Source organism: Montipora foliosa, chromosome 12 (genome assembly GCF_036669935.1).
Source record: "Montipora foliosa isolate CH-2021 chromosome 12, ASM3666993v2, whole genome shotgun sequence".
NCBI lineage: Eukaryota > Metazoa > Cnidaria > Anthozoa > Scleractinia > Acroporidae > Montipora > Montipora foliosa.
Window position 1 is genome coordinate 15,107,743 of NC_090880.1, and position 10,000 is coordinate 15,117,742.

The window sequence follows — 10,000 nt, forward strand, 5'->3', positions numbered from 1 at the left end:
ACTTTGGATTTTCTGGGAATATTTGGGAATAGCGATAAATAAGGCTGGGAATGATTGGGCATTCCTAGGAATTCCTAATATTTCCCAGACTTTTAAAAAAAATGTGTTTGGAACTTCTAGGAATTTTTGGGAATGGCCAAAACCTATGAAATATTGTTGGGAATTCCTAGGAATTCCTAGGAATACCAAAAGTAGAGATACACTCAGTGAATGAATCTGTCAATGTCAGTTTCTGTACATCAGTAAAAATGAACTAAACCATTTCGCTGGAGTTCCATACCTTTTTAATGTTGTCAAGTTCCATGTTAATTATTCTAAACAAATGACAACTCAGCATAAAAATATAGCAGTTATATAACAATTGCTGTTTAAAATGCAACATGATTTGAACCTAAAGTTAGTTGTGTACATTTTTCATGGACTGATGTTCTTGCTATCAGGTCAAAAAAAGACATATTTTACATCACTAAACATTCTGATTTAAGATGTTTATTGTTATATATTAACTTAATATGACTGTAGCTGTAAATAAACCAAATAATTGACAAAAAATCACAAATCTAACAGTATTCAAATTGACTGGTTAAAATGTTGACAAGAAATTTGTATTTGGTGCTGTTCAGTTTTCCTTAGCCACATACTCCTTCAAAGTTGGGCAAACGCACAATACATGGATTGCTACAATTGCCTTCAAGAAAAACCACCTTCTCGACTATGTCCTCAACTTGTGCCAACTGAAGTTCTCCTCTGAAAATAAAGGAAATAATGTTAAACAATGTTAAAAATGTACGCCTATTAGTAATGGACAGATATACAATCTACACGTATGTTGCAGGTTCAAAATGCAACAGGTAAGCATAAAGTTGGCATGAATTTGAAGCAAAGTTCAGGGGTTTCAGTGAGATTTGTAGTAGGAAGGCATAGGGATTTGGCAGCCAGTTATACTGGGGCATGTTCAGGATTGAAAACAGCTGGGCAAACCAAAGCTCTACCTTTTCAGAGCTTAAGGCTAGTACAAGTTGCAATATGAAATTACAGCTTTAGCTTTCCCAAAGGGCAACCCAAGATTTCAAATTTTGTCAATTTACTTGGATCTGTAAATTGTCACTAACAGTTTTGCCTTCAAAAAGAACCTTCATATTTTTTTCTTATAACATGAAATTTTATCAATCAGATTAACAAAAAAGAATCATCAGGACTTACAGCTGTAGTAGAAAGAAATGGAGATGAAGTTACTCCAAGTTTTAAGTGCCTTTGTGGTTTCATACGTAGGATGTGACAGCCAGCATTGTCAAAGAAGAAAGGCTTATCAAGGTCAGGCTCTATTTCTTTATACACAACTAGTGTAACTCCTGACTCCTTGTTCCATGCAAAGAACTGGATATCTGCCACTTTTCCATTTGAGAGCAGAACAACACAGGCGTTTCTTTTAACCATTCTTGTGTACTCTCTTGAGAAGTAAATCTGTCCCTTTTTCACAATTCGTGACACCTTTGATGTATTCTGTCCACACTCATTAAGAACAACTCTCATCAACTGTGGAGGTAGCCCGCTCAATTTCTTTGCAGCACCTGCAATCTGGCAGCTTTTGGCCTCTTTCAGATTCTTCAAACTAGAATGTCAAATATGATGTATTTGAAAAATGTTGTATAAATTGTACACTAGTTGCAGCTTACTTTAGTGTAAATGAAGGTGGCCGAACACAGTTTGCAAGTGGGCTCTTGCTAACGCAATTCAGCATCTGCACAACTATTGCATGAAAACAAACATGGCATCAATATAGCGACCATTTTATTTGCTCAATGTCCATGCCATCTGTACTATTTTAGAGGAAAAGGTAAATGAAACAGAAGTATCAAAAACTGTGTTCAACCACCTAAAGGTATTGTGCTTGACACAACCAGTTGTCATATCTTCAAGATTTTCCTGATGATTCACAGTGGAGAAGAGGACTTTTTTCTTAATTAAAGTAATAACAAGTGTATCTTTATACCCTCTCTTTGTGACAAGCATTCTGAGAATGAAATCTTTGCTGGCTCCAGCTGGCATAACTTCAACTTGATTAATAAGTGTACTCTAAGCATGTAACATCCAAATCAACTGGAAAGCAGTGCACAAATATAAAACAGACATGTATGGATGAATAATTAATTACTTTAGGTCCTATTCTTTAAACTTAAAAATGATAAACTGTAATATTATTTTCAATTTCTATTACTTTTTACTTTTAATGCTAACAACATTTCAAGACATATCTGCCTGTTATTGCCATAATCCTATCGGTTTATAGTAAAATACACGAAAGCTGCAAAAGCGAAGTAAAACCACAGATCAAAGTTATGATTGTGCAGCAATGCCCTGCACTCCATTGACCTTTGTTGTACAATTTGCTCATCTCAGATGTAAAGGGTTCAAAGAAAGTATTAAAAGGAGGTTTTCCCTTTTCTTGCCAGATGCCCCATAGTATCATATTCCTTTTTGAAAACCTGCAAGTGCAAAAAACAATAATATTCCCTTTCAACTTCTGTTATGTTTCTGGCCCTGTCCATATGTAAGTTGCAAGCCTTCCACTATTTTAAAGACATTTAAATTTTTGAAGCAGTGTACCTGTCTGGAGATGGAAGCTCATTTACAGCTAAAAATACTGGCCAAAGTGACACACTTGAGGAGGAATATAATGGGGCACCGTCAGTGTTGAAGATGAAACTGATGTTTGCTGGATTATTCAAAAACTGGCCAGCTTCGCATAACTTCTTGTAGTTTTCTCCATTGATAATATCAGTGATTATCGATTTTCCCCGTTGCTTGCTTCTGTCTTCAATAGCTTTCCATGTTCCATCCCCTGAAAAGAGAAACAATTAGCAGGGTTTGTACCCTTTTCAAGGAGTCTAAAATTCACATAAACCCCTACAATCCCAAGGTCTCAATGTTAATTCTCACTGCCTTCCATACACTTCATAATTTTTTGCTGAGTTAAACAGATCTTCAGAACTTTGCAGGACCAAACGCTTTGTATGAAATTCCAGGACTTTCCAGGACCCGTACAAACCCTGATTTATTAAAGTACTTGCATTAAAGCAAAAAAACAATACTCATGCAACCAAAGAACCGCATTGTGCATCCCTCTTTTCTAGCCAAAAGGAAATTTGATCTAGAGAGTGTATTAACATCTGGTAGCTTCAAATATATGATAGCCATTATGATGCTGGGGCTGCATTGTGTCAGAGAGATGGTTGATTTCAAGTAAGTAACAACATGTAAGTAACAACTTTACTAAACAAAGGTAAGCACTAATTACATGCACATTCACAGTCTGATAAACCTGTGGCCCTCAAAACGTTAAGGTGTTTAGACTCTAATAAGAACACTATGAAAGCACTTTGTATTAAATGCACTCACTTTCTAGCAAACATCTCAGCTGATTGAAGATGTTGACAGACACAAAACTGTTCTTGTGCAGTTTCTTTCCTTGCTGATTTAAACCTCCCTTGTATCTCAACCTGTAAACATACATGTATATGTACAATGGAAATAATTGTTCTCTTTAAAGGACACCAATGAGAGCAATAAAGAGAGGAATGATGCACCTCATGAACATCTACTGTAAATATAAAGATTGATGTTGGCATTCTACCCCCAGCCAATATCTACATGTATAGTAGCAGGGTTACAGTAACTGGGAAAAATGCCCTCGGGATTCATTAAGAAGCAGACACAAGGCAAAGTACTGGGTAGTGCAAGAGACAGAAATTTCTCAGTGGGAAGAACTGGATTCTTTCTCAAAATTGACTTTTAACATGAATTAAACATTCAAAACATGGTGTAAGCCTCTGAAGTTACATATGGTAATAAGGTGAAATTTTGACCCAACACGGTCTAAATTCTTGTGAGTAGCCACCTGTAAGGGATCAACTAAGCTTGACATTTTGGGTAGTCGCTTACAGGAGGTTTGACTATGTTTACAATTTCATCAATAAAACCAAAAATACATATCCATGTATTTAAGAATTATTCGCCGAAGGCGAAGTGAATATTGTAGAATATAAATCCGGAGACGAAGTTGAGGGAATTATTCGACAATATTCACTGAGCCTGAGGCAAATAATTGTTTTCGTATAATTCCAGAACTGAACGACAGAGACTAACAGATTAATAATGGACAGAGACACAATTGTTCATTTCGGTTTGCATACACGTTTGTAGCCGTAGAGTTTTTATGATAAGCTTACATGTAAGGTTACATCAATTGTAAATCAGTTTACTCATAGAGTTCAGCAGTAAAACAGACAAGCGAAACATTATGAAGAAAAATAATAATCCAGAGCAGTTTATATAGCGTCATATAAGGAACCGCTCGACCAACCAGATTGCAGGAAACTCTTTGTTCAGCTGTGAAATTATACTAAATATTTAATATAACTGTACAAGTAGATTCAAAGACATACCCATCACAGCCCTCTGTTGAACATATGACTTGATCCTCTCTGTCTTTAGGAAAAAGAGCAAGACACCTTTCACAGATGTCATAAATGAAAAGTTCACAGTTTCCACACACTTGCTGGACATTTGTAAAACTGAGGGACTGTACTGTGACATTCTCTGGGCAAATTAATTTCATTAACTCTAGAATATCTTTAGCAGCCTCAGTTGTCATACAATGTCTTGAAATTAAGGCTAGAATAGCCATACATGCATTTTCTTGGACAGAAAATGTTTCTTCTTTGGAAACATTACTTTCACTTTCATCAGGGGAGTCCAGTGAATGGTCGTCAGTGTCAGAGTCATCAATGTCTTCAGAGGAGTCAGAACTAGAAACTTCAACATCACTATCTGAATCACTGTCAGCAGAAAAATCTGAGTTGTCATGTATTACACCAATTGGCATTTCTGTAGTCTCTTCAGGTACAGGCAACTCAATTTCGTACGATGCTTCTGTGAAATTTTCCTGCATTAAGTTTGACTCCATCCCATCAAAGTCTTCCATGACGTTCTTGTCAACAGCCATCTCACTCTGGTGAGCTGAAAACTCTGAGGTGCTCAGTTCATGGTGCTGGAAATTATCTCCAAGAAAAAGTGACGCAAGGGAGGGTGATGACCAACTGGCCAGTGAAGACTGCTGTGAGCGATTTATGTGGTCATATCTTGTAGATTTTGGTATGGGAAAAGTGGGGTCGACAATATATTTCTTGTATTTTCTTGTCCTCACAGTCACTTAATAATCAAAACAATAAAAAAAGATAATGAGTCAGTGAGAAACACTGAAGTAACTAACATTGATTACAAAATCAAAAACAACCCTACCTGTACGCCTTGATATGTTTAAAGAATATAGATCCCATTATTTTTCACGTTATAAATCCTTATAAATTTTTCATTAAAGTTTAGCTTAATTAAAGGGAAAAAAAGGGGGCAAAAATATATACTTGAACTACTAATGCTGCATAATGTGCTGACTGGGTGTTGATTTAACCACTCAGTCCTATCTCACGAAATTATAAGGATGAATTTTGGCCGGCTTAACTAAAACAAATTCAAGATATTTCGCAGAATATTTATCTCGTCTCCTCAGGTCGATACATTGCATGGCTTGATTTATCGTATAATTATACACAGTTAATAATAATTTACTAACCTCTGCCGTGAACTTGTTTTAAATGACTCTCGATCCTTTGTAATCTTGACAACCTTCGGGAACAGATCAAACATTTGAAGCACGTTCCATTTTCTGCCTTGATTTCTTCATAGAAAGTTTGTGTACAAGTAGTTTTTCCCTTGGAAGCAAGATCCATCTTTCAAAATACCAACAAAACAGCGTGGAAACAGACTGACAACGAAAGTTAATCCGGTAACCGACTTGCAGCCATCTTGCACGCCGACGAACACGTAGTTCCCAGGTTCTCTCTTCGTTTTCTCCCGCCAAGGCAATCACAACACGCGAATTATATCAGGTGCCTATCCTTGTGAACGTGACAAAGGTCGCTTTATTCATTCTCTTTTGGCGCCTTTCTTTGATTTCAGCATTGTCGGTTGATCGCTCGTGCGTTACGCGTTTACCACAGATTTTTGTATATTTCAATTCCAAACTAAATCAAAATGGTTTTTGCTGTGGTCCAGTGGCTAGAAGAGTACAGTGTGAGTGTCATTAACGAGAAACAAGTTATTCTTGACGAAGATCTGGAGCTAAAAGAAGGTCTAACTGTGGATGTTTCAGCTGGGAAAAATTCAAAGGGCAGATTAGCCGTATACAAAGCCACAGTTTTAAAATTATTTGGTGAGTTAACTTTCAGTAGCCTTATATTATACAAAGTTAATCCTTTGTATTTAGAGAAAGCTTTTGAATGAACTTTATCATCACGAATCATACTCAAGTGGGGCTCTGAGTCATGGCATATAGGGCAACCGAGTTGTCAACAACTCAGTTGCCCAGAGTGCGCGCCTCAACGATTTGATTTGTTCATAAAAAGTCGTTTGTAACGAAACGAATATAGCAGTTACCAATCGCACCAAATTTGTTGGCAAAAAAGCCACCGAGGCAGCCTCATCAGTGTTCGTGAGTGTGATTTGGGTATTTGTGATTTGTCTCCCACGTGTTCAGCCTGACTGTTTTAAGCTTAATGGCAATCTGTGTTGATCTTTTTAAGTTTTTGTCTTTCCGTATATTCTTTTCTGTTTTCTACATTATTTAATTGTTCCTTTAATGTTTTAAGTGCTTGTTTTTTTATATTTGTTATGTTCAAATTTGACTAAAACCTGTGATACATATCCTGAAATCTGAGAGTTGCTGATACACTTAGATTTTAAGACTTAAACCTGGATGTTAATTCTTATCAGGAACGAAGGCAAAAGCACTAGAATACGAAACAAGTCTCCTGACACCAGCTGCAGACACTAATGGAAACAAAGGTATGAATGCTTTTTTTTTTTTTATTTCAGCATACATGTATTAACAACCATGTTTAAATTTTGCAATCATTGAACACTACTCTATTTGTTCAGATCACAGAAACAAAAGAGCAAGAAAGCCATCCCAAAAAGTGAGGGACAATGAAGTTACAGGGGAACAAGGTACAATGTAGTGGTTGTAGTAGTAGTTTTAAATAATGTACAGTTTAAGCTGTAGGCAGGGAGGGCAGGGGTGACATCAGTTGGCTATTAAACCAAATGCCCAAGTGGGTGTATAAATAGTTGTCTTGTTTGGCCAATTATAAAGACCCTTGTAAACGGTGCTTAGTAGTTTTGACTACTTCCCTTAAATTTCATTGTGTATTTACTCCATCCTTTGCTCCCATGGCAAATTGAAAAAAAAAATATTATTGTTGGCTTCTGATGTGACATATTAACACCGCCTTTGTTTCAATCTGCATACACTCAGGTGACTGTGAAGAACCAGAAATAAATGAGCCAGTAAAGGATGCCAGCAGGGATGATAAAGGTAACAGATATATGAATATTGATATGAATATTATGTTTCCAGTAATTTAGCTTTGATAAAACTTGGAAAAATGACTTGAAATAGACTAGTCAAAAATGAGTCATTGGAAGGGGCATTGTTACACTATTAGGCAACTTGTAAAAAGCTAGAACTGGTGTCTTCACATCAATTGAATTCCAAAGCTAATGATCTAGTTTTGTTATTAAAGACAATTTGAAGGTACTGAAACTGTTTCCTGTCGCCTGTCGCTACGCATGGCATGGAAATGGATTAAAATTTGTAAAAAGTTGGCCAATTTGTTCAAGTTTTGATGCTGCATGTTCCAAAAATCCTCAATAATTTTAGAATGGTTAGCCCTCTTTGATAAAATTTATTTGATATCTTTGTTGTAGCTTTATAGAAGCATTTTGTTTATGTTTAAAACAGTTTATGTTTAGCAGTACTTTTAGCACAGAATTGACACTGCTCCTTTATTAACACCAGTTAAAACTTGCTGACCACAATCCTACACCAGTGAGTCACATTCTTTTCAAATCCATGCCAAAGAAGTTTGGATAACCTACTGTAGATAAAATGCAGTCAGGCTTACACATGGTTTGTTTTTTAACAGCTGAGCAACCTGCAAACAAAAAAAGGAAAATCACGAACAAGAAAGAGGAAAGTGCTACATGTAACAAAGAGGACAAAGAAAATGAATTGAAAGAAAAAAAGGTAACGGACTGTGTGCATTGTACTGTATTTCCCAGATTAATTGGCTCAAAATATTTTGTCTCTGCAGCTGTTTAGAGTTTCTGCCTCCTAGAATAAAATAAAGGACAACTTTTGTAATAATTCTTATTCTACTGTTTGTATTACACATTAAAACAAAGTTCTTACCATTTTCTCTCTTTTTCTCCCTTTAAAGCTGCAACAGACAGTACAACAACAACGAGTCCAAATGATTCTTGGGGAGCGTAAGACAGCCCAAAATGAAATGATTACATTGTCCGACGATGAAGATACATGCACATCACCTCACATCACACCACCCTCAGAAACACACAAACACACCATTACATCACAGTCACCTTCACCACTCCACTTCACACCAGGTGGGAACCACAACACTGGCACATACACCATTACATCACACTCACCACCCCACTTCACGCCAGGTGTAAACCACAACACTGGTACACACACCATTACATCACGCTCACTCTCACTACCCCACTTCACTCCAGGTGGAAACCACAACACTGGCACACACACCATTACATCATGTTCACCACCCCACTTCACACCACATGCAAGCCACAACTCTGGCTCACACACCATTACATCACGCTCACTCTCACTACCCCACTTCACACCAGGTGGGAACCACAACACTGTCCCAGACACCATTACATCACACTCACCACCCCACTTCACACCAGGTACACACACTATTGCATCACAAAGTGATGCATCACATCATATGACGCCAGCAACAAACTATCCCATGCAACACACATTACCCACTCCCACGCAGTCACTTCAAATTGATCCACATGAACCATCATTGACACCATTGTCTCGCCCCACAAAACATTATCCAAAGAGCTTTACTCAGCAGCTGATGGAGGAAGACATTGACATTTTGCCTTTGAGGGACCAATCAGCTAAAAGAAAACTTGCCAACAGTGAGGTGGGCCGGAACTGGGAATCCTTTTCTGCTCACTTTACACAAGAATTTGAGTGGCTTAAGGGAGAGGTGGATGGCCTAAGAAGTGAAGTCAAAAGCCTCAGAAAGATTATCAAGGAGATGAAGGTTAGAAATATTAGAAGATGGACTAGGCTTTGGTAAATGTAAAGGTGTTTCACAAGACCAAGGGATTTAATCTTATGAATTCTCTTGAGTTGTGGCCCATACATAATGGTATTCTTGAAAAAACATTAATACTGGACTTAAAAAAGTAATTTTGCTCTGACAAAAATAATGTAAATGGACATAACATAAATTTTGAGACAATGACTCTTCCATGAAGAATCTCCAGTCACTGATTATTATCTGTTGGCATTGTTTGAACACATGATTCCTTTCAGGTGGGATAAGATACTCCAAAACTTGATTAACACTGAATTGAGATTTGATGTTAACTACATTGTAATTATACTCCAGGTTAAAATATTTATATTTTGTTCCTCCATTTAGGCAAATGCAAGTTCAGGCCAGGGAGCAGAGGCACATCACCAGACTCCAGAGGTATACCACACATTTTGTTGCACTTTATTCAATAACAAATTCCATGAATAAAACTACATTGTTGCCACAAGCAACATTAAGTTTCTTATGGTAATATAATTGTGAGTGCAAATTCAAAGAGATGTGTGATATTTGATCCTTGGTTGCATCTAAGTGTGAAATCGTGATAAACAGCGCGTTCAAATTGGCTATCAAAATGCTAAATGCTTGTTTGTCAAATTTTAGAAGTTTGAGGTTATGTCAGGTGCCATTTATCAAGAGTCAGGTCACAAAAGTGTTCTGGCAATAAAGTTTATCCCTGCACAAATTTTGTAAGCAATTTCAAGCTGAGCTGATAAAAC

General features: G+C 37.0%; 2 protein-coding genes across 3 annotated transcripts in view; one reads left to right on the forward strand and one right to left on the reverse strand.

The window, feature by feature from the left end:
* Positions 1-270: 270 nt before the first annotated feature.
* On the reverse strand, positions 271-5,823 carry LOC137980868 (uncharacterized). The gene is made up of 7 exons (XM_068828270.1): positions 5,633-5,823; positions 4,446-5,211; positions 3,400-3,500; positions 2,608-2,842; positions 2,358-2,486; positions 1,253-1,612; positions 271-747 (listed from the first exon to the last, which is right to left on the reverse strand). Exons 1-7 carry the CDS (start codon positions 5,787-5,789, stop codon positions 630-632), a joined length of 1,866 nt encoding a protein of 621 aa, XP_068684371.1. The 5' UTR covers positions 5,790-5,823; the 3' UTR covers positions 271-629.
* A 220-nt stretch (positions 5,824-6,043) lies between these two features.
* Positions 6,044-10,000, forward strand: part of LOC137980194 (uncharacterized) — a 5,004-nt gene continuing 1,047 nt past the window's right edge. The window contains exons 1-8 of one of the 2 annotated variants that reach the window (XM_068827588.1): positions 6,044-6,271; positions 6,832-6,903; positions 6,997-7,065; positions 7,373-7,432; positions 8,043-8,143; positions 8,337-8,523; positions 8,788-9,224; positions 9,609-9,659. In XM_068827588.1, the coding sequence (XP_068683689.1) occupies positions 6,094-6,271; positions 6,832-6,903; positions 6,997-7,065; positions 7,373-7,432; positions 8,043-8,143; positions 8,337-8,523; positions 8,788-9,224; positions 9,609-9,659 (1,155 nt within the window). In that variant the 5' untranslated portion in view covers positions 6,044-6,093. Of the gene's footprint in view, positions 6,272-6,831; positions 6,904-6,996; positions 7,066-7,372; positions 7,433-8,042; positions 8,144-8,336; positions 9,225-9,608; positions 9,660-10,000 lie in introns of both variants that reach the window. The other variant, XM_068827587.1, reaches the window with a different exon arrangement.

What these genes read in the sequence shown, in the direction of transcription:
- LOC137980868 (XM_068828270.1), bottom strand. Translation starts at nt 5,789, where the DNA reads ATGGATCTTGCTTCCAAGGGAAAAACTACTTGTACACAAACTTTCTAT. An exon ending in GAGCTTCCATCTCCAGACAG is followed by an intron (nt 2,487 to 2,607) that starts GTACACTGCTTC and finishes TTGCACTTGCAG; the next exon opens with GTTTTCAAAAAGGAATATGA. An exon ending in AAAGGTCAATGGAGTGCAGG is followed by an intron (nt 1,613 to 2,357) that starts GCATTGCTGCAC and finishes TTGACATTCTAG; the next exon opens with TTTGAAGAATCTGAAAGAGG.